General features: G+C 38.6%; 1 protein-coding gene across 3 annotated transcripts; it reads left to right on the plus strand.

Annotated features, from left to right (window-relative positions):
- The first annotated feature begins 579 nt into the window (after positions 1-579).
- wu:fc17b08 (ligand-dependent corepressor) lies at positions 580-23,358 on the plus strand. 3 transcript variants are annotated; one of them, XM_020709597.3, is made up of 7 exons: positions 580-749; positions 9,291-9,356; positions 9,751-9,827; positions 10,055-10,187; positions 10,369-10,689; positions 10,787-10,883; positions 17,389-23,358. In XM_020709597.3, the coding sequence occupies exons 1-7, from the start codon at positions 653-655 to the stop codon at positions 22,022-22,024; spliced, it is 5,427 nt and encodes a 1,808-aa protein (XP_020565256.1). In that variant the 5' UTR covers positions 580-652; the 3' UTR covers positions 22,025-23,358. The 3 variants fall into 3 exon arrangements, with proteins under 3 accessions (XP_020565256.1, XP_020565258.1, XP_020565257.1); XM_020709599.3 differs by lacking the exon at positions 17,389-23,358 and adding an exon at positions 12,288-15,300 and having other exon boundaries at positions 593-749; XM_020709598.3 differs by having other exon boundaries at positions 624-745.
- Positions 23,359-23,469: the final 111 nt, after the last annotated feature.

Raw genomic sequence — 23,469 nt, forward strand, 5'->3', positions numbered from 1 at the left:
CATGCAGGCATCATATTTACACAGTAGTAACACTGCAAATGAGAAAAGAAATGTGATAAAGCAATTTCAACACAAAATTAATGCATCCATGAATGCCTAATGACCTATAAATTAACAGTTTAGTTTATACATTGGACAATTTTAGCAAGAAGAACTTCAAAGTCAGACTTTTGCTGGAGATGTTTGGCCACATTTTAGTGCAGGTCAAATTTCAGTCTGTCTTAGGAGAATCCACAAATACATCCATTAACACGTCTAAAGCATGTGGAAGCCTAATGAATTCAGCTCATAATAGTTAAGAGTTGACTTTGCCGCACAGTCCCAAGAGTGTGATCCATAGCTCATAATCTGTATATTAATTTGACTGTTAATTTACAATTTAAAAAAGGGCTGTCAACATTTGATTTACACTGCAGGAGGTTCTGTAAATCAAGGGACATAATCTAAAATGTTCCAATTGTTGACTCATATTACTGTAAACAAATCTAAAGCCAATCAATTATTTGTCTTTTGTGGTTTGTGTTTAGTTTGGTACTCTAGTGAAAATGTAGGCATTCCCCTTCACGCGATTGTCTGCGTGAAGCGTGCGCGTTCACGTTGCCCAGCGCTTCCTCTTTCCGTGCTGGTGCCCGCCAGAGGAGAGCGATAGAAAATGGCGAGTCTTTGCGAAACGCAGCAAGGCACAATCGACAGGCGCGGCTTTCGGCAGGAACTTGATTCGTGGCGGCACAAACTCATTCATTGTGTAGGTAAGAATTCTGCCAGATACACATTTCACAATTTCGCTAACTCAGCGGCCCTTTAGCGGGCCATTTGTTGGTGTAAATAACCATCTATTACGGCACTGACTCAGGGCATCTCCCTGCGACTTTTTTTGTCCTCAACTGTTTCGCTTTCACGGCAACCAGCCGGAACTGTTTAAAAGGTGACTCTGTTGGGCTGCCTCTGGGGTTGCCGTGCCATTTATGTCGTCTGTGGGAGTCAGCTGAAGGCTGAAAGTATGCGCTGCCATAACGCTAGTTTGTTTAAAGGGCACTACGGTTGCATTAAAGGGAGTGTCACTGGATGTCGCGTCGGCTAAAGCGACCCCTTAACTGAAATGCGCGTTCTCGTGCTATGATGATATCTTGTTTTTGGGTGGGGGAGGGCTATATACATCCTTCGGGGCATGTTCTCGGTTAACAATTGGGTTCTTCGCCTTTTCTCAAGTTACTTTTCGTGAACGCGCATGTTTAACGTAGAGGAAGTAGCTGAGACCCCGCTGATGGTCCAGTTTCCTTTTCTGACAACACTTCCGGAACCTCAACAACCTCTTTGGAACAACAAAACAATGCAGCAGTTCACTTCCTCCACATTATAGTATATATATTTTACAATATAGGTGTAATTTTCCTGACTTATTTCTTTTATGTTATATAACTAGGAACAGTAAAACTACTTTTTGCATTAGGTTAGTTTACAGTTGCAAACTTTTGGACACAATGACGCGTTTAAGGACCAATATTGTCACAACTGTTGTACATTGTCAAATAATTAGCATGCAGGCTTGTATAGCAGAAGTAAAAACAAAAGTTTAATTTACAGTTAAATTGAGTCAAACTTCAAACTAATTATCTGTAAAAAAAAAAAAAAAAGTAAAAAATCTGTATTGCATTGACCGTAAAAATGTGAAGGTTTCTGTCTAATATGCAAATAAGTATATATATTTGCATGCAAAGATGAATGATGCAAAACATGAATATAAAGGGAGAATACTTGCTTTGTGTTTAAAAACAGTTTTATAACTGTAAAACCGTGAGCATTATAAATCATTATGGGCCTTAAATGACTCATTGTGCAGGAAGACCTTTTGGAAAAAAATGTACTATTTTGATACCTAGAGCTGGCTTTAAAACCTTAGTTTCATAAATGTTAATGGATTTTCTCTCACAAAATTCATTAATGATTCCTAAAACCCTTTGATTTATTTTTGTGAAAAGATTTCCCGTGTCTCTGCTACTGCAAACATCTTTTTTTTGTTTTTACCTGAACTTAAATAATTTTTTAAACAAAGTTTCACTTTTTTAAGTTTAACAGTTGTGTGAAACTTTCTTTTATAGCTAAGTCAGGGCTCCAGACTAACTTTTTTCACTAGGAGCACAGTGGCCCCTAACTGAAAATTTTAGGGGCACAACCAGAAAATTTAGGGGCGCATACCGTAAATCAACATGCTGACCAAATCTACTAATTTCCACTGTATAACTAATAAATACTTTAATAATAGATGCAGAAATTACAATGTGCTGTTTCTAATTCAGTGTCACATTTTATTCTTCACTTTTGAAAATGCAACAACAGGTAAACTGACAGCAGCATCGCTGTCATGACAGTACAAATAGTTAAGAAAACTGATGGGAATTTATCTTTGTGACACCAAATAGGTGCAGCCAAGATGCACAACAAGCGTGTTTGAGATCACCCAGGTGGACTCAACGCTGCGCAGATCACCTGGTGTGAGACATATATTTTTGTTTTTGCTCCAACATCAACTGTCAATCATCACAAAAATATTGCGAGAAAGGGGTGGGAGCAAGGGGCAAACCTACCCGGACACAGCTGGAAACTGAACTGACTGAAAGCTGCCCTACAGACTACAAAACAATGCATTATGGGACATGTGTCCTGATGGTTTTTGTAGTTGAGTGATTAATTAAAATAATTTAAAATACCAATTCGTTAAAAAAGGCTACATGCATTACAAAACATTAAAATAATCGTAAAATAAATATATAATAACACAGATCACACTAAGGGGGAGAGGAATATTAAAACTAAATTGAATGTTTAGGACAACTCCAACTTCCTGTTGTCCTTTAGTCTTGCTGCAGATTCGCCTTTATCCCACAGCGCCCCCCCCCCCCCCCCCCCCCCCCCCCCCGGCCTGGTCTCCCCAACGATCCAGGCGAGGTGCCGGTTCATCTCAAACACGTCTATCGTTGCATTTTCCCCACGTAGCCCCGTTTTCAAGCCCCGTTAGCTGTCACGCACGTACGTGGGGGACATTTATTCTCCTCAGCTGACCCGACTCCCGCGGGAGCGGTGTGCTGCCGTAACAGCCGTGCATAAAACCGTTTGATGCGCCGCCGTAACCGTAACCAAAACTTAACCTTCCTCCGGGTCTGTGTGACCCAGAGAAAAGTTCAGCACGGACTGCATGTATTTAGAAAATTACGAGCGAATAGATACGTTCTAGAAAGGAAAGTAAGGAACTACTTAATGTGGTCCGGGGAGGGAGGGGGCTGTAAGGTGTCCTGCTTTCAAGCCCTGTCATTGTCCCGCCCCCAAGAGTCATTTACCCCACTGTGATTGGTTGGTCATCTCCGTGCACGACAATGAAAAAGTGTCATTCATTAAAACTGGCGGGCTGCAGTAACATTAAATTTTCATTTAAGGCGGGGGCCGCAAAATATCATCTTTGGGCCCAAATAGCCCACGGGCCGCGAGTTTGAGACCCCTGCTGTACACTAGCCGCAGGCCGGAAGAACGAATCAATAGTTCGCTTGCTCATAGCTCAGACGCACATATCAGGTTGTGACTATATTTGTCTCCGTTTCCTTCCCACAGATGTTTACGCGCGCGCGAATATCTGTAGGACCCGCCCCCTCCACATATTTTAGCCACTTACAGTGACTTATTCTTCTCACACGCAGTGGCCGCCTCACAGACGGGCATCGCGCAAGAGTGTGTGCTCGCGTTTCATGAGTATGTGCGCGAGTTTGTGTGTCTGCCTGCGTGCGTATGCGCTCGCGTCTCAGATTATTTCATTGATCATTGACGTGCCCCTTCCACATTTAATGTATAAAAAAAATACGGAGGGTGGGGGAGGCAAATGTTACATCCAGTCGCACATGTGCGACTGGATGTAAAATTCAGTCGCACACTCTCAAATTTTGGTCGCAAAATGCGAGCAATTGGTCGCAGTCTGGAGCCCTGTAAGTAGAACTAGCAGGAATTTACTTTGCCATGTTAAGTTTCTTAATATGACATTTTGAGTCTGAATTTAATGTCTTGTAAACATTTTTTTAAACAATTTCCCTTCTTTTGCCTTTAGAGAGAGTCTGATTTTACAGTTAGAAAAAGCTTAACAGTTTATACAGAACAGCTAGATAAAACCATTTAGAAATGAATATTAGTATATCATCAACAAACATTTAAACTTCAGACGGGTTTTGTTCTTGTAAAGCGTTGACATGTGGACGTGGTGCCCTGATATGTGGTTGAGCTCTTCATAGTTTATACAGAATTTACAGTTAGATTTCAATTAATCTCAGTGAGGTTGTTGACTGCAAACATAAAGGTTGCTAGTTGTCCAACTGGTTGTATTACGATCACTGCTTGGTTTGTGAGTCCTGTGTAAATTTGACAAACGCCCCTTGTGTTTGGGTTGTATTCCTAAAGCTGCTTGGTACATGACAACAGTATCAGTCTGGCTTTCTGCAGAATGGCATATTCTGTCCACATCAACAAGGACACACTTTTGTTGGGCTTTTTGGTGGACATGGTTGCACGCCACTGCCCCACCACCGCCGCCACTCCACTGTCTCTGAAATGAACATTTTGTCCTCGTAACGAACGTGAGCAGTAAAACTGCAGGGCAGAGACAAGCACAATTGTCCCATAGAACAGTGACAACAATAGTGTGAATGTTTGCACCATACATGTGTTTATGGATCATCAGCCTCCAGATGCAAACGGCGTTGCTGAAAATGTGGGCTCTGTCTAGATTTGGAAGAATTTGGAAAGCAGCAACCCAGCTGATGAAATCAGCAATGTTTGGAATTTCAGTTATTAATGCTAATGTTTGCTAATTGGAGAAGGAGGATAAATGAGGTTGTGAAGTTTTGTGGCTCCTTTTTATAAAATTAGCACACAAAAGTCGTTTTGTTCTCCATAGGCTTACAAAACATGTAACCAGTTTTTGAAATGATTAAATGTTTGATGGTGCTTTTTAAGTCAAACATCCTTTTTTCGGTTAACTTCACTATGTAAAACACTCCTTTGGGGAGCGTTGTGACATTATGTGAAGCGGCTGAGGGAGTCAAACCTACAACCAAAGTCTTTTTCTAAACTGATTAGCCAAAACGGTGAATCGTGTAAATGTTATAATAATATACACAACTATTTTCACTTGTTTAATAGACAGATTGATTTGCTTGCTAGAAGTTGGGTTATTTTGCTCTTTTTGTTTTTGGTTTAGCAAAGGTGAAAATGTTATATATTTAGATTTTTTTTTTATCCTACTAAAATGTTGTCTCTTAAATAAATGTTCATCCGTCTCTTTTTTATTGCTGTAAGTCTGCATTTACAAAGATGAAGGTGTTTTTGAATCTACGTGTAGCATTCCTCTACAAACTGTATTTGTTTGTTTTTGGGAGTCGACATAGATACATAAAAGGTGGTTGGGTTCATTTTATGCCCATTTCCCCCTTAAACATTGGATCAGGGATTTAAACAATATTTACCTTGAAGGTAATGTCTGATTCCTTCTGCTACAGTGGAAGGAAAACTCCATATGAAATACAAAAAGACAAACAAAGCAGATGAAGCATAAAAAAATACAATTGTTAAAGTCTAAAGTGTACATTTAAGCATTTAGGGTCATGTCGACAAAGTGTAGAATTATTATTGAATTCCTTCAGCTTTTTTATTTGACTGCTATCTAAAGTGCGGTCTGACCAGATCAGCGGCTCAGACGTACCAACATGGATTGCTTCTGACACTTCACTGGATTTAATTTGCCTAATCTACTCTTTACTAAAGACGTCAGTGAGGATGCAAAAGGCTCAGGACCTAAAGGATCTTTTACCTCCCACAACAAAAACAAAACAAGGGCCAAGGGGGTATTCCAGAAAGCATGTTTAAACTACCCTGACTTTAACCCTGAACTCTGGCTGAAATCCGCCTAAACTTGCTGACTATGGGTATGTCAGTTCCAAAAGACCGGATATGAGTTAGCGTAATTTCGCTCGACTTTGTAACCCTGGGTTAATACACATGCACGGCAAGTACATAAAGACATTCTCAATGGATTGCCGATTTCCAGAGTCACCATGGAAATGCGTGGAGAAAAAACGAGAGCGCTATACTTCAGTGAGACGGAGTCTGAGATTTTAATGACGGCGTATGAAGATTATATGCCCTTCAAAAAAGTAATACGGCTGCATCAGCAAAAAGAGTTTCTGCTTGGAGAAAAAGAACGGACAAAGTAAACGCATGAGTTTATATCTCATTTCTATTTTCATTGAGACGCATATATATATATATATATTATCCAACTTAAATGAATGCATTCAATTGGTAACAAGTGATTGAGTTAAATTTATTCAACCTACTTCCTTACGTCTATCCAACTCAATATTTTTTTTTACAACTCAAATTTACATATTTATCTAAGTAAATGTCTTATTACTCCAATTCAATTTTTTTCCATCTTAATTTATTTTCCTTCTTGAACTCTCATATGTCTAAGTTTGAGACCGCAGGTATTCTCATTTTTATAACAATAAAATGCATGAAGCAGTAGGGGTTTGCAACATGACATCATTTACCATTTCTCTGACTTTAGCATTACATCACTGAGCAGTAGGGGTGCTACATAAACTCATCACCCTCTCCCTCCCTCTCACTCATGGTGTAGAAAGAATTAAACTTAACAGGGTAAAATAACTCAGCAAAACACTGTAAAACAGCTTCAACTAAACATATTTAGACAACAACCTACACTTCTACCCAAATCTGTCCAGACAGGCAAAGGGAATGGTATCCCACAATTCCTTGCGATGGCGATCTAACAGCAGCACCAAAGTTACACCTACTTAATTGAATTAATTTGAATGAAAGTAAAATAACTGTCTGATAACTACGTGTTATTTTTAAGCTGACTGGACTAAAAAAAAAAGATTTATCTTCACTGAAGCAAATAATCAAGTTAGATCAATGTAAAAAAGTTTATTTTTCTAACATCTATAAGTGGTCTTATTACCCTTTCATGGTGGAAAAAGTATTATCTGAGCTTTTTCATCCACTAAATCATCTTCAAATGGACACGCCATGCTCTTTCACCTCTCTGAAAACAAACTAACCTTCAACTAAATCTGCTCCAGACCAGGTTATGTTTAGAGCATGAGTTGCTATGGTAACTTGACATACCCTGAAACATACCTCAATATTTTGGAACTGAAAGCTGAGGTTATCCACTTCCTTAGCTTCAAACTTACCGTGGTAACTCGCATAACCTGCTTTCTGGAATACCCCCCAGGTCATGTTGGGTTTCTATGACGCTGAAAGGCAGTTTCTAATGTAAAACAATGGGATTTGGTTTTGGTGAGGTCACAGGAACTTTAGAGCCAAGGATATTTCTTTCAAATTAGTGTGACTCAGCTGTCACACTCTGATTGGCCCAAGGTCTCTGTCTGAAAAAGATAAAAGTATTTGTGTTTGTATTCAGCCTCTAATCAAAGAAAGAAAGCACCTGTTTGTTGGAGTCTATGTATGTTAAGTGTCGTGTCATGGTTGCATCAAATTCAGACTTTCATGCTAATATGAATGTATGGATAAACTTTGTAAAAAAAAAAAAAAAAGAGGGATGTTGTGAAACTTCTGTTTGAAATAGTGTAGGTTTCATTTTTGAGGATTGCCTTGTTTTTATAGCTTAAAAAATGCAAATTTAAAAAGTTGACAGTTATAATCTGAAACTTTGATAATGTAAGACATGTTTCCCAATTGCTGAAATGTACTGAATGTGCTGTTAATGTAACAATTTGGAGACATTCCTTGAAAGTGTGGAGTGGGAAAACACAAACATGGAAACTAATTCCTAGCAACAGAAAGAAGACATTTAAAGAACTTGATGGTTATTTAAATGAATTTAAAGCTTTTGTGAGAACAGCTAAGTTACAGTCTTTTGTTCTTCAGAGCTGTAATATCAACTTCATGATTGTAAAATTTGAGTTGAGAAAGGTTCCTCTGAATTATTTTGTGTCATTGCAGTCCTGAATCTTTAGCATCATTTGGCTTGTACTACAGTAGTTAATTTATTAAAGTCAGCGAATTTGAACCAATACGCGTAGTACGTGCTTCAAAATGACACAATTTGAATTGCGCTCAACTGAAGACTAGTTTTATGTCATGCTACAGCTCTTCCAAATGAAAAGGGATGACCCAGTTTTTGACGCGCGCCTCTGAAAATGTTCAGAAATGGGATTGGATAACTCCAGCTGAAGTTTTGTGCACTAACCCAGAAACAGACCCATGACAGAGCTACGGGCAATGCTCTATGTTTCCCAGCCCTCCCTCCCCTTTATGTGTGGTCAGTATGAGAAGTGGATGGGGAATTTGTAGGAAAGCATCCGCTGTTGACGGCTTGTCCAGCACTTTTGAGTTTTTAGAGCAAACTTTCCTAAGGGATTTCTATTTTCACTACTTTTTTGGCTCTTTTTTTATGACTGTAGTGTAAGTATGCAATTGCTGTAATTTTGAAGTTTGATTTTCTTTTTTTTTTCTTTTTTTTGTAAACTTAACACATTTTATAAAAAAAAAATCTATTGTATGAATACCTCTAGGCTGTGTGTTCTTGTTTCCCTTTGATTAAGAACTATCCTTCTGCTAAAAGATGTCAGATACGTTTAAGTCTTTGAGTGATACAATTTAAATGTTACAACCTAGTTAGGAGATAAAGTTCAGTTAACAGATGTTCTCTTTGACCTCTTTAATGCTCCTTTCAGCTCATGAGTTGTCATGGATGGCTGTTCTAACCCTGGGGCAGGAGCCAGATATCATTTTGTGTTAATGCTAAACAAACACGCCACAGTTCATACATTTTCCTTTACTGTCATATCTTTGAAACATGCTTTCTCTGGAGTTTTTTTTTCTTTCTGTTTGAGAAGATCTAATCTGACGTTTACTTGACAAAAGATTGCATTTGATTTTAAAGTTTCTCATGAAGGGCACATTCAGTCTATTATATGGGATGGATTCTTTAAAGGGAAGGCAAAGGGAGTTCTGTTTGTATGGAACATATCAGACATGGACCTAATTTAAAGTGCTTTGCAAAAATTCAGTCAAATTTTTTTCTTTCTTAGTAATTGGAGGAAAACTTGGAGAAATGAGCGTTCTTACCAGATGCAGATTTCAATGTAATCATGGTTGGAAAGCAGAGAGGAGTTGTGACTTTTTTATTTATTTATTTTCCCAGTCCCAGTAAACCTGCCAGTTCAAACTAAATATTTAGAGGCTGATGTCTTTTCTTCCAGGTTTTCAAAACATTCTTGACGGTCTGATTGGGCCGGAACTGGTTGAAGACCTAAAACTATTTAAGGGTGAGTCATTTTTTTTTCTTTATTGGTATTTTACTAGAATACTGGTGTTTTGTACCATATTACCCAATGCAAGTTCATTCTTGATTAAAATGCATTCTTCCGCTTGCAATGGAGATCACAAATTTAACATTTTGAATGGCAAGGGACTCTTTACGTGGTTATACAATAAAAGACATTCTTGGGATAATAGTAGGTACTGTTTATGGCGTAAGTAAGTATGTGTGCTGTGAGATGTGGGGGTGGGGGGGTCTTGCTTATACAAATCAGAACACATTCATTACCACTTACTCTTGTAAATTGATGTATTTATTTCGACTGAATGTCTTGCTTTTTAAGAGTTTTGCTGTCAAGAATCACTGCACCACAAATCTTTTTTTTCCCTTTATGTCCACAGATTTTAAGCATGTGGCATTGGATTGGTCATTCCACGAAAACTGCCTGTTCTGCTGTTTGAGGAGAAGTAAAGTAAAAGTAAGAGTTCTTTTTTTTTACATTTATAATATTTATTTGGGTGGTGTGTTCAGCTTTAAATGTAAAAGAAGTCCTTGTTATTTATGAATGCTGGTGTCATAGTAATGGAATCATAATTATCTGAAATTCAGTTTTCGTCTATTTAAATCTAAAATCTTTATTGCTGTGTATGTGTTGTTTTTTTTAAGTGTAAAGGCCATTGTTTAAAGGTTGTTGTCACTCGACAGGAACACTTACTGGGCGTAAATAAGAGCAGACTTAAAGGAAATGCGAAGCCTCTCCTCGTTAAAGATCAGATTGCAATCGGCAAACTCGAGAAACAAACGGAAGACTTTCTCAATGCAGTTTTCTGCAGAAAAGGTGAGTCTGTTTTCTTTAGGTTGTGGTTGCATTCGTGTGTTGTATTTTTGCTGACCAACAATGAACAATTTGTTTAAAAAAAGAGGTCGGTGAGATGTACAAAAGCTGCTTTGTTAGTAGTTAAGCAAGTCACTCCAGATGCATTTAAAGTTTGTACATAAAATATTTGGTTTTCCTTCAGACATACCAAGTTTCTCGGACCCTCGCATTCCAATAGTGGCTGCAGAGATTCTTCAGACAATGATTAGTCAATTCGCTGGAGAGTATACATCCAAAACAAGCTGCCCTCAGAACAGTCACCCAGACCCAATGCCCCACACTGACCAAAGCCTGCCTGGTCAAGCCTTGCTCTCAGGGGCTCCGCCTCCCACCAGCCCTGCTGCTTTAGCCACCGAGACAGCGCCCAACCAGAACCCCGTCCTAAGCAAGCTCCTCATGGCTGACCAGGACGCTCCTCTTGACCTTACCATCAAAAAAAACCCTGCAGAGTCCAGTGAACAAGGTAGAGTGAATGTGTTCATTATGTTAATTCTTCAAAGGTTATTACAGCTGGTGAACTGGTTAGAGGTCATAATATTGGAACTCTCCTTTTTTAACAGATGGAGTGCTAGACCTGTCTATAAAAAAGAAACACTATAGCAGCAGTCGGCCTGTCCACAGTCCTTGTCTGTCACCAGCTCTATCCGTGCTAAAAAGGTACGAACTTCTTTTGACCTTAATTAAAAGAGTGCTATACTAAAGTCCAAACTTTAACATCAATTTCATAAAAAGAAGGTCATGTGGCCAGTTGATGGTGTGATTAGAAACAAATAGCAGTAAATACAAAATTTGTGGATTTTCACTCATCAGAGTTCATCTCTGACAGAAAAAAATAGAAGAAGCTTTAAAAAAAATTATTTTTATGAATATGAATCTGCATCGTCCTGCCTTTTTGTTGCCATGTCTGGTTTTAGAGTTGAGTGCTTTTATTCTATTGATAATTTTTGATGTATTGTTAGTTTGTTTTGATTGTCAGTGATCTGCTGAAGAATATTGGGTTTCTAATTATCATCTCTATAAACCATAGTAACTCATAATAACTTCAGATGAAATTGTGGGAAATTGGTACGATTATCTATTCTGAATGAAAACTAAGTTTCCTTTTTTTCCCTTTTTGCTCTAATTTATCATAAAACTTAAGTTTTTGCATGGATAATTATTTTCTCTCAAAAACCAAAAGAAAATCAAATGACTTAATACCAGTGCTATTTGACCTGATATAGGAAAAAAAATCAAAAAAGAAACCTTTTCTCTGTCAGTGGGAAAAGGCCTCTAATCATGTGGATGTATTTGGCATTTTTACTATTTGATTTCAATATAAAAAAAAGTTTATTTATTAAACAGGTGTATTATAAAGTTTGGTTTTATGACTATTAAATAAAAATTTTTCTATAATTTTCTTTATTTTTACTCTTTATTTTTTATTCAAATTAGTGCATTATCTTTGTCTGCCAGGAGCCTATCGATACATTTCAGGTGTTGTACATCTGATTTTCAATCCCCTTTTGAGCATGACGGGTTTATTTGACGCATCTCTGTACATGAGTGTGATGTAATGATTTCCTCTTGGCTTGTTTGTTCTCATAAAAACCCATTCCTGGTTTACTACCGTAGTTTATTGCTGTTGCTTGTTCAGTGGTAACGTCACACAAAGTGTTGATGGCTGTATTTGAATCAGTCATTGGTGTTCTACATTTTTTTTGTCTTCCCTGTCTAAATTCCACTTTTATAACGACTGCAGAAACAGGAAATCCATTCTTTCTCTGTGTTTGGAGACGTATTTAAACCTGTAAAAAGTTTTTACTTTTGTTGTTTTACTTTTACTGTTTCTTTTTTATTCTATATTTTGTTGTTCTTTGTATAGCTACATTTGCAAAACCAAAAAACTTGTATCTTAAGACTTGCAGACTTTTGTACAGTTTTGTGCTTTTTCTAAACCAAAACTATAAGATAAAGGAGTGGCCAACCCCCCCACCCCCACTCCCAACCCATCCTCCTTTAGAAAAGAAAAAGGCCACTGTGGAAGCTCTGCTTACATCCAATTTCCTTCCATCTAATCAGGGGATCCTTGAGGGCGGACGGACAAGTCGGGCTGGTTATGAGGGACCTAAAGGATGGGAGCAGGATGTTGAATTTCGGCCACTCCTCCTGTTCTAAGCCTACCTCACCCCTGTCATACTCAGTGCACATCAAGGAAGAGCCTGATGTGGAGAGCGATCCAGAGTTGGCTCTGTCCAGAAACACGTCTACTGAGGATTCCAAAGCTCGTCTGGGGTTTTTAAAACTAATCCAAGTTAGAAATGGCACAGAAGGGACAGAGCACCTTAATGACATACCCAGGTTATTAGAAACTGGTGGACTTTTGACAAAGTCACCTTCCATCCAACATGTACCTAAGGAACCATGCAAGGGTCAAGAACTGTCCCTCTCTCAAACATCATGTTACCATCTGAAAATTCCCCAAGTGCGAGTATTTGCCTCAGGACTGGACTTCATGTCCCACAAATACTCAGGATCCCTCTGTCAGAGAGATTTTGGACAGAAGCTCTGTTCTGTTCTACCCCAACAGATACAGACCCAGCACAGCGGGACCTCCAATGGCTCCGGTCTAGAGAAGAATGTTTGCCCTTTACCTGTTGAGCTTCAAAACCATGGGAGTAGTCATTCAGAATATGACATGGGTAACAAGCAGCCAAGGAAGAAACGAGGGAGATACAGACAGTATAACCTGGAACTTCTGGAAGAGGCCATAGCTGAGGTAATGGGTGGGAAAATGAGTGTGTCTAAAGCCCAGTCAGTCTATGGAATTCCACACAGCACCCTGGAATACAAAGTTAAGGAGCGTCTGGGGACCTTGAAACATCCCCCAAAAAAGAAAACAAAGCTGATTAGCCTGGTGGAGAAGCAAGGTGTTTCCCAGCCCACAGAAGAGGGAATGCTCCCATATTGTGTCCAAGATTGAAGTAAAAGCATCTGAAGAGAGAGAGGCCCGATCCTCCCCATTGTGGGACACATCTTTAACAATAGCCCTCACACTTATAGTTTCAACTAAGACTTGGTATGTAGCGCCCCTGTGTGTCTTCTCCAAGTACTGTCTTCTGAAAGGACAACATAAAACTGACCACTTTAACATAAACATTTCATGTATGAACTTAATGACAGCTTCTCTGCACTGTTGGGGAAATACACATCTGTGGTTAAGGTGCACTCTTATAATTTAAAAATAATGTATTTGATATTTATTTAATAATTGATATTTATAATTGTATTTTTTTTTCTAACTACTTATATTACTCTTAACTTTTCCCTCTTAACCTAACTTCTTCCTCACAACCTATTGTTCACAGTTGCTTAACAGCAGAGTTGCACAGCTCCTGCAGCCATCAGATATAAATATGTATTAACTATTGATGTAAAACGAGAGGAAGGCAGAAGTTTAGGCCCTGCTTAAATTTTTTTTTGCAGACATTTTCTTATTTTATGTTGATTAACCAAAAAGCCTCCTTTTCCAGTTGAACTTCAATGCAAATGTGCTCTAAAATTAAGATTTAATAATAATAATCATTTTAGAGTTGGGGCCTGTTTTTGACTATTTAATATAGTTACATAAGTAGTTGTTTAGAAATCATAGTGTGATAAAAGTAAAAACGTACATGTGTTCTTTTTATTTAATCTTTAACAGTAAAACTGAAGTTATTTATGTGTTCATCAAAGCTCAGGTTCATCCAGTTTTCTTGAAATCTGTTTTAGGAACTTTTTGTGGTGCGACTGAAGTGGTTTTAAATGGAAACCCGTAGCTGCTTAGGGACGCGTTTGTCTAGCTTTTGTGTAGAACTTTTGCCTGGAATTCTAACTTGGCCTTGTTCAGCAGGACACCTCACGGTGCATTATCATATTTACTGTATGCCTTTTTTATTTTCTAGAAAGCAGTGCTTTGATTTATTGCTAAAGCACACCTAAACACCCCTAAAATTAATACAATCAGCAGGAAGAGGTCGTCAAACATGAAAAACTAACATTTGAAGTACTGCATTAACCCTAAGTAAAGATGCCCTCTACCCTTTTTTTTTCTTTACCATTTATGGATTATGTTGTTTAAACAAACTTTATAAATTTCAAAAATGAATTTTTAGTTTAGAAAAATACTTTTTTTTTTTTTTAGCACATTTGCAAAATGTAGTAATATAGTACCTTCTGGTGAAAAGCTACCAACAGCTTTAAAACATTGATATTTTGATAAAAGTCTGTTTTACTTCACAGCAGAGTTTTCAGTACATAACTTTCTAATGTAACAAACCAATTGGTTAGCTACCTCTCAGGAAAAAAGGATCCGGTTTAAACTTTTAACCTTTATTTTTTCAGTGTTGCAGTTTCTCATGTAGCAGCTTCTTCATACTTAAGTCTATTGTAATGAGTTAGGTGCTATGTTTAGGTTTAACCATAGTACATTTTAAAGCATTCTTTTTTAAATGAATACAGTAAGTCATTTTTATATTTAAACTGTTCCTTTTTGTTTTGGCCTTCACATGAAGACATTCAGGATCTAATCTTAATGTTTAGCAATAACAAAGGCTTGTTTTGTCTCTCAACACGTCATTTTTTTGTTCCTAAACAAAAGACAATTTAATTCCAAGGATAATTGGAAAAACATTTGTTTAATTTTCTTGTGTTTAAGATCAATTTCTGAAGTGAAAGTCACTGATATATTTTATCAGCAAATGCCTTAAAGTAACATAAGATTGTTAAAGGCTAGTTGAGAAATAGATTAATTTAAATGCTCTATAAGTGCTCGCTTTAATTTTAATTGATAAATACGTGAACCATTGGCTGGGTTTTCAAATATCATATTATGCAGCTCTGGAACACATGTTTGCTGTTTCAGTATTTTTTTTATATCATACAGTTAAAATTGTAGACAAAACGTTTTGCATGATTGGACTAATTGAACACATGTTGATATGTCATTAATAGGTTAAGAGAATTATCTGCGACCATCAAATGCTGTTAAACCAGTGTACTCTCAAAACTGTAACTGCATTTCTGTAATTAAAATGCCTATATTTATGTTTTAAAATCCTCTTTTATTAATTTTTTTCTGTCAAAAGACACTTTGTACGGTGGCCCAGAAGGGTCACAACACAACACATTAACTTTATACACAACACACTAACTTTACACACAACACACTAACTTTACACACAACACATTAACTTTACACACAACACATTAACTTTAAACACAACACATTAACTTAACACACAACACATTAACTCACAACACAATAACTCACAACACAACACAATAACTCACAACACAACACAATAACTCACAACACAACACATTAACTCACAACACAACACAATAACTCACAACACATTAACTCACAACACAACACATTAACTCATGGCCCAGAAGGGTCACAACACAACACATTAACTTACCTCACAACACATTAACTCACAACGGAAGTAAAGCAGCAATTGAAGTGCTTTTATTCTGAAATTTCTACTGGGCTGAGCAGCTAACTACCTAACAGAAAGTAATGTCACAGTGAGCTGTGGAGGGAGCTGCACGCGCGCTCCTCTCCTCTCCTTTTTTCCGCTCTGTCCTCTCACACAGGCACGTGCAGTCCCAAACACACACGGCACGCACACACAGGACGGAGCAGAAAAAAGGAGAGGAGAGGAGCGCGCGTGCAGCGACAGAGGGGGGTGTCAGAGCGGAGGGAGGAGTGTGTGTTCATATTGTGTGTGTTTAGAGGAAGGAGAACCGTAGTAAAGACAAAGTTTCTGGCAACACTGCTGCTAGCTTCTCTTGTAGCAATAACGTGCTCCCTCCACAGCTCACTGTGACATTACTTTCTGTTAGGTAGTTAGCTGCTCAGCCCAGTAGAAATTTCAGAATAAAAGCACTTCAATTGCTGCTTTACTTCCGTTGTGAGTTAATGTGTTGTGAGGTAAGTTAATGTGTTGTGTTGTGACCCTTCTGGGCCATGAGTTATTGTGTTGTGAGTTAATGTGTTGTGTTGTGAGTTATTGTGTTGTGTTGTGAGTTAATGTGTTGTGTTGTGAGTTAATGTGTTGTGTTGTGAGTTACTGTGTTGTGTTGTGAGCTATTGTGTTGTGTTGTGAGTTAATTTGTTGTGTGTAAAGTTAATGTGTTGTGTATAAAGTTAATATAGAAAAAAAGTTGGATAAGATGCTCATGTTTATTAATAACCAGCCATAATCTAGTATACCGAATGGTGGTTTGTTAGTTCAGTTGAAATAAATTAGAGATATCTTTTTATAAAAGAGCTAATTGAACTTTCAAGGATTTAACATTTTTACATCTTCAGGTACTTCACTTCATACCTCCCCTACATGCAGGGATGTAAAATAAACTTTCTAAAGCTCAACTTTACCAAGTTAAGCTTTGTTTTATATCTATGAAATTTTTTCCTTTAGAAGTTAAAGACATTTAATATTTCCTAATTATTTGGTGTCGAGTTAAAAACGACAACATTCATATTATACACTTGTTTTAAACTTTTAACAGGTATCAACATAAAACCTCAATACAGATATTAACGAAGACTGTGTGACATGTATCTTTAGAAAGTAGCATTTTTCTAATTTGGTCAACAGTCGTAATATTTTTTATTTCTTACACCTACCAGCCTATTTCTTTAGGTGGTTCAAACATTTTAAGTCACAGTTATTGTGGTATTCTGCAGTGCAGAATGGTAATGAGAATATGTACATTACAAATCTTTTCTTTACTATAACAATGCTTTTTGTCATATAAAATTGCACTTCTTAAAAATGATCAGCAGTTAAAATGGAAAGGATCTGAAAAAAATCAAAACAATGATTTAGTTTACCAATATTTTGAAATGGTAACGTTTTTGCCAAATATCATTTGCACGTTGCTGTCGCTTTTGTATTACTTAATGTCTAAATGTCATTTTTAAAGAATGTATTAATGTAACTCCTAATAAATAAATATGCAGTGATTTCAAAATAAAAGTATTCATGTGTGTTTTATTTATTTATTTATTTATCCCCCCCAAGCAAATGTTGCTGCCCATATTGTTTGTGTGCAAACAAGTTTTTCCTAAAGTTTACAAGAAAAAAATGTGAAGTTACAGTACAATAACTTTTTCTCATCCTTGTTTTCACAGTGAGTCTCAAGACTTTCAAGTGACGAAAGATCTGCAGTCCACCTCCACGCTGAAAAAGTTTATGACCAAACTCTGTCTGCACCATCAACGGCAGATAGTAGAAGCCATTGGTTTTCTTCAGATGGAAGTCAAAGCCCATTCGTCCACCAATGCACAGAAAGCCTCTAACAAAACCTCAGGCTGCCATGAAACTGCTTCTTCCACAGTCACGCCGGAAAAGTCATGCCCTGAGGTAACGTTACCCAATGAATCTACTCCCAAAGCAGACGTCCATTCTATACCAAGTAGCTATGCAACAAACAAGATTCCAGAGAAAGCCTTGTCCCTTAAAACATCACTAACTGCTAGCCCTGTATCAGGGAGTAACCAACCTGCGGGGACTCCCTTCAATAATTCAACAGATGGAGAGCAAAGCAGTTCCAGTGATCATGCACCTCTTAAAATGAAAATAATGACCAAAAATGCTGCGGGCAAGAAAGTGTCGTGTGTTCTCAATGCCAACTTGTCTTCTCAATCTGATGCCACGGAGGAGAGCAAGTGCAGCTTGAATTCATCCAACAGAGCAGAGACACAAAGTGCCAGACTCAGTTCCTCTGTGAGAAGACACAATCAGACGAGTTTAATGCATCAAGCTAAGCACAGAGAGGATCTCGGACATACGAAAAAAACACAAGCAAACTTAATTTCAGTTCACATGACCATTCCTTCAGATTCTGCTAGGACTGCCAGGAAAACTATCAGGACATCATCTGAACATCAATCCAGAGACTGCAGAGCAGTGGTTGACCCAGATTTGGGCCACTGTGACATTGTTTTTATTGACAAACCAATTACAGAGTGTTTTAAGGAAAAGCGACGTGGCCTTCTCCCTCGTCGGAATGCCAGAAAAAGCACCAGAGGACACATGTATTCAGATGAAATCTGGGAGTTAAAAACGGTTCGGACATTGGCTGGCAGGGGAAACTGTCCTAATCCAATGCCAGAGTTGATCACTTTAGTCACTCCGAAGCAAATGCTTTCTAAGCCCGAAGGTGTGCCGCATGTTAATATGCTTTTTGCGGGAACATGCAGGGAGACGCTGGAACAACAAACCCTCTCTACGGAGTCTAATCAGAGCGTACTACCAGAACCAGGAGATGGTGTGGTGGCAACAGATAGTAAAGTAGACAGCATAGTAGTTGAACCTAGTCAGACTGATCAGTTTCACACCAAGGCGCCCTCTGGTCCTTCTTCTCCTGAAAAGAGCCCAGTAGAAAACAACGTCACTGATCTGATCAGAGATGTAGAGAAGGAAGCAACTGTAGATTCAGACACAGCACCAGAAAGTAACGGTGTCGGTCAGCATCCAACTGAAGTTGCAAAAGAGAAATTGATAGAACCTAGAAAGATTGTAGATCAAATTTCTGAGCAAACAGCAGCAGAAACAGGAGTGGAACTGTTAGAGAAGGTTACCACAGATGCCACTGAGCCCCCCAACCCATCAGATGAACAAGTAAACATTGAGTCTATGCTTCAGCAGAATAGTGATCCATCAGCAGAAATTCAAGTTGAGGAAAACACTGAGAAAGATGAAGGGGAGAACATGGCAGATGGCCAGTCTCAGAAACTTGAACCTGAGGCACAGCTACATCAGGACACCACTGAAGATGCAGAAAAAGTCTCTGTGCCAAATGCAGTAGAGCATGAAATAGAAGAAAAAGAAATGACAACACCAGAAAATGTTGATGGTGATCTACCCTTAGAGAGTAAAGATAGCGTAGAGAACTCTGATGTGGCTTCAAAGACACTTGATTCTCTCTTGAAGGAGTTGCCACCTTGGCGTAGGAAAAAGACTTCCAAAATTCAGCAGTTAACACAATCAGAATCCAGTATAGTAGGTTATGTTAATGGTCGGCCCATATCTTCTTCTGACAGAAGCCTGCGTCACAGAGGAGGTAGCAACCCCACCTCACCTTCTAACAGTCCTGTAAAGTCTGGGCAGAATGTGTCCAACAATAGTTTGGCTAACTCTAAACATGAATCGGATGTGGAAAAAAAGAAACGAGAGAGCAGTTCACCTGAATCTACTGTACTTGTCAATTCTTTAAAGGGAACTTCTACAACTCAGCAAGTTACAGATTCATCTTCTGATGCATCATCAACTAAAGTATCTGCACCTTTGTTAAGAAGTAAACAAATCCTTAGACAAAAGTCTATTCAGAGAGATAATTACATCTTACCTGTGCTTCCTGATCAGTTAACCGATCTGGGTCAAAGTACCAAGTCTAAACGTCAGCTTAGATCATCCAGTCAAAAGGAAAGTGGAACTTTAGCACCACAGACCAATTCAAGTGTTATCCTAACTATCCCCCCCCCAAAACTTTCTACCCTTATTCTACCACCTGCAGACCAGCTTCCTTCCTTGCTCCTTCCTGATTCACTTCCTGTTACTACACCATCTTTGAGCTGTTCATCTGGACCCTTAACCTCTGAAGATTACCAACAAAACACAGTCCCAGAATGTCCTAAAACGGATGTTGGCGCACAGCCAATAGAAGTAACCTCAGAAGAGGTGCAGCGGAAAGAACAAGCAAAAGGATTTGAGACCAAACAAAAGTTAAGATCTGCAAAAGTTGTTGAGTGCAGGAAGGAGGAGGAGGGGAAAAAACAGCTTGATAGTCACAAACCGAATTCAATAGAAAATCAGAGCTCCGTAAAGACTGAAGTTCAAACGCAGTCAATGCCGTTAAGAAGTAGACGTAGTTTGCAGAAGGATTCAGAGGGAAATGACACTTTGATTCAGAAGAAAAACACAGATTTTATAGAGGACAGATCTATAAGTGGAGAGGACAGCAGTTCCTCCACCTCAAACAAACCAAGAAGAATGCCGCTGAGGAGTGAGACCATAAAACCTGAAATGTTTCCTCAGTCTGTTTCTCAATCACAACCAGCAAACAGCAAAAAATCCACTTTGAGGTCACAAAGATCCCTTGCATCTCCCGCCAGTGCTCTTACTGATACTGCAAGACAGAGCAACCTAGCTAGCCCTGTTAAGACAAATAAATCTCAGATGAAGTCTCCTTCAGCTTCTGCTGCATGTATGCCCCACAGCTTGCCCTTTGTCGTTGCAAAGCATGAGCCCCCAAAACAAATACCCAATAAGTTCTTTGAAGTACTGACTGGAGAAGAAGGTCAACAGCTTGTTTCAAATTTGAACCTCAAGTATGACAAAATGCAGAAAGGTTGGGTGCAACTGGATAAAGAGGGCCAACCAACAGTCAAGTACAAAAATAAGGCAGACAGGCAGGCAGCTATATGGAGAAGTAAACGTAGGACACGCAAACCAAAGTCTTTGGAACAGCAGAAATACTCACCAGTCCAAATGCTATTTATGAAAGGTTTTAACCTCTCCAGCATCTGTCGCTGGTTCCTGGAGTCAACAGAAACAAAATCTCTTGTCATAGTCAAGAAGGTCAATACGCGTCTTCCGTCAGAAACTCAGCTGTGTTTCCACAGCTCGTCCGGTGTGTCTGGAACCTCACAAGGGGTGTTTCCAAGCATGCAGGCTGAACGCCTAAAGAAACATTTGAAAAAGTTTGCCATTGCTTCCCCCGTAAAGAGCAATGCAAAGAGTAAGAAGCTCATTGCCAAAGCATTGGAGCAAGTAGTGAATGGAGTAAAAGGGAAGGAGAGAGCTGAACCCCCCAGCAATACTCAGACTCTAGAAAAGCCATGCACCTCCACCAAAGCTCGTGCTCAAATCCCAGATTCTCAAAAATCTTCTGGAAAATCTAAGAATCCAGCAAGTGCCCGAATCTTGAGGAAATACTCAAACATCCGAGAGAAGATGCAGGTTCAGCAGTCCACTGTTAGACTTAAGGAGGCTTCAAAAATGTTGCAGAGTAAAAAATTGAAACCCTTGGCTGCTACCAAGTCTGCTGCCAAGGCAAATGTAAAGCCATCCCTGAAGGGGAAGAAATTAGTTGGACCAGGTATCAAGCAAGTGAAAGAGTCAAAGTTGGAAAAAAGGAAAATATTGGCTAAAAACCAATCGGCAAAGCCTTCCCTTCAAGAGAAAGCAGTCAAAGCTCAGGGCAGTAGTAAAGTTACAAGAGATGCAACTAAGAGCGAGCTGCCAAAGAGAGTTTCTCAACGGCTTGGGCTTTCTAAAGAACCTGAGCCCAGCCCTGTGAACACATCAAGAAACAAGGTTACCAGTAAGAAAAGTGAAGAAGACAAAGCAGAAGTGGAAAAAGGTTCACCAAATAAAGTAAACTCTGTTAAAATCCAAGCAAAAGAGTGCCCACAGAGCGCAGCCGAAGTCAAAGGAATGGAAAATGGTGACAGCCCTTTGCAGCAGAACACAGATGTGAAGGCTCAATCCTCTCTTGACCAGGTACTCACTAGATCCCAGAAAAAAATGGAAGCAGCTGCTCCTTTAAGCCCCAGTGTTTCTTCAAAGATAGACACAAAGTCCACGGTTTTAAAAACTAAACCACCCAAAGCCATCAAGAAGGCAGATGAACCCGCCCTTACAAGAAGTGGTGCTTCAACCAGAAGTCAAACCGCCTTGCTGCTACCTAGTGCAACTAGAGTGGGAACCAAAAGACCTCAGGAGCCTTTGGTGAACCCCACAAAGCGCACCAGGACAAAATAAGGAGATGGCTCACCTTCAGGTCTTCGGAAATTTACTTAAAAGGACCAAATACATGTGCGTGGTTATTGCGTGAATTTCCTTCTCAGCAGGAACAGCTAAGAAGGATCTTAATTTGAGATCAAGTTGCTTTTTGCTGTAGCAATCCTGGACCTGGTTGGAGGTGACAAACACCGGTTTCAGCTCAATTTTAAAGGTGGCAAAGCAAACATCAGGCGTTTGGTGCCGTCTTTCCCAAATTTCATTTAGCATTTTTAATTTGTTTGCTCTCTTGTACATAGCAGTTGTTTTAGACAAAAGCGCGTTATGGTTTGCTGTTGAGAGCTTGACAGGAGGGATCCCTTACTAACTGTAACTTGGCAGTTTGTTTCTCCAGCCTGTATTCCAAACATGTTGTGAATATATGAATGATGTGACCAGGTGCCTTATTTATGAAATGTAATGTAAACAAAATGTGAATTGCCTCCCCTGTTGTCATAGGCAGTTGACGTTCTTGTGTTCAAAGAACAGATTTTGTTTCTTGCAGTCTGTGCTTCATCTGCTAAATCTAATCTCCCTATAGCATTAAGATTTTCTGACCCAACTGCGCCTGACTAGTTTTAATGTCCACTTTCCCATATCATTAACCTTATAAGCACATAAATTGGTCTGAAGTGTTCATTGGAACAGGTCATAATCTGTTTTAGTCTTTGTATTGTTTGGGATGTATTCCTGCTTTAGGTGTTGAATATTTTACCTGCTTTATTTCTTTAAATGGACACCTTTAAGGCCTAAACTTCAAAGTGTGACTTTGAGAGATTTGGCTCATAAATCTTTGCAAGAACATTTTGCACGTTCCAAATTCATTTTAAAGCTCCACAGCTGTTAGTGATGCATTACCGGGTGACAATTCCTCCTTTGATTATTCACAAACTGGTTCTAGAATTTTGTCGCAGTTCTGTTATTTTATCGTCACTAACGGCCAGTTTTCAGAACATGACGTCTATATACTTCTGCATATGTGTAATGTCAAGAAAAAAAGGACAATTTTAGTACAATGTTATGATATTCTATTTTTTTTATTGTGGTCATTTCCTTTAAGAGAGTTAGCTGTTCATTCAAAACCGTTCCCCCATTTTATTATTTAAAAAAAAACACGTAGGCGACAGCAGATCTAGAACCTCCCATGGAATATCAGACTTGAACATGTTTATTCTTTACACTTGCTATTTAAAGATTTTGATTGTATATATTAGAAAGAAATACCTGCTTTATTTGTGGTAAACCCAAGAATAATGCATCTTTATCTTCAGAAGTTGTATTTTTCTGGATTTGATAAAAAAGATGTTTGAATTTCATTGTGTCTTGACTGTTTTATTCCAGCACTTCTTATTGATCAAATCTACTAATTGCTTTTTTTTTCTTTCTCAATTAGCACGGGAAGATTTGAACGTTTTTTTGACAAAAAC

This window comes from Oryzias latipes, chromosome 15 (assembly GCF_053564925.1).
Source record: "Oryzias latipes strain Hd-rR chromosome 15, Olatipes_Hd-rR_3.1".
NCBI lineage: Eukaryota > Metazoa > Chordata > Actinopteri > Beloniformes > Adrianichthyidae > Oryzias > Oryzias latipes.

Coding starts and splice junctions, on each gene's coding strand:
- wu:fc17b08 (XM_020709597.3), top strand. CDS start 653: ATGGCGAGTCTTTGCGAAACGCAGCAAGGCACAATCGACAGGCGCGGC. Junction 10,188..10,368: donor TGCAGTTTTCTGCAGAAAAG/GTGAGTCTGTTT, acceptor GTTTTCCTTCAG/ACATACCAAGTTTCTCGGAC. Junction 10,690..10,786: donor TGCAGAGTCCAGTGAACAAG/GTAGAGTGAATG, acceptor CTTTTTTAACAG/ATGGAGTGCTAGACCTGTCT.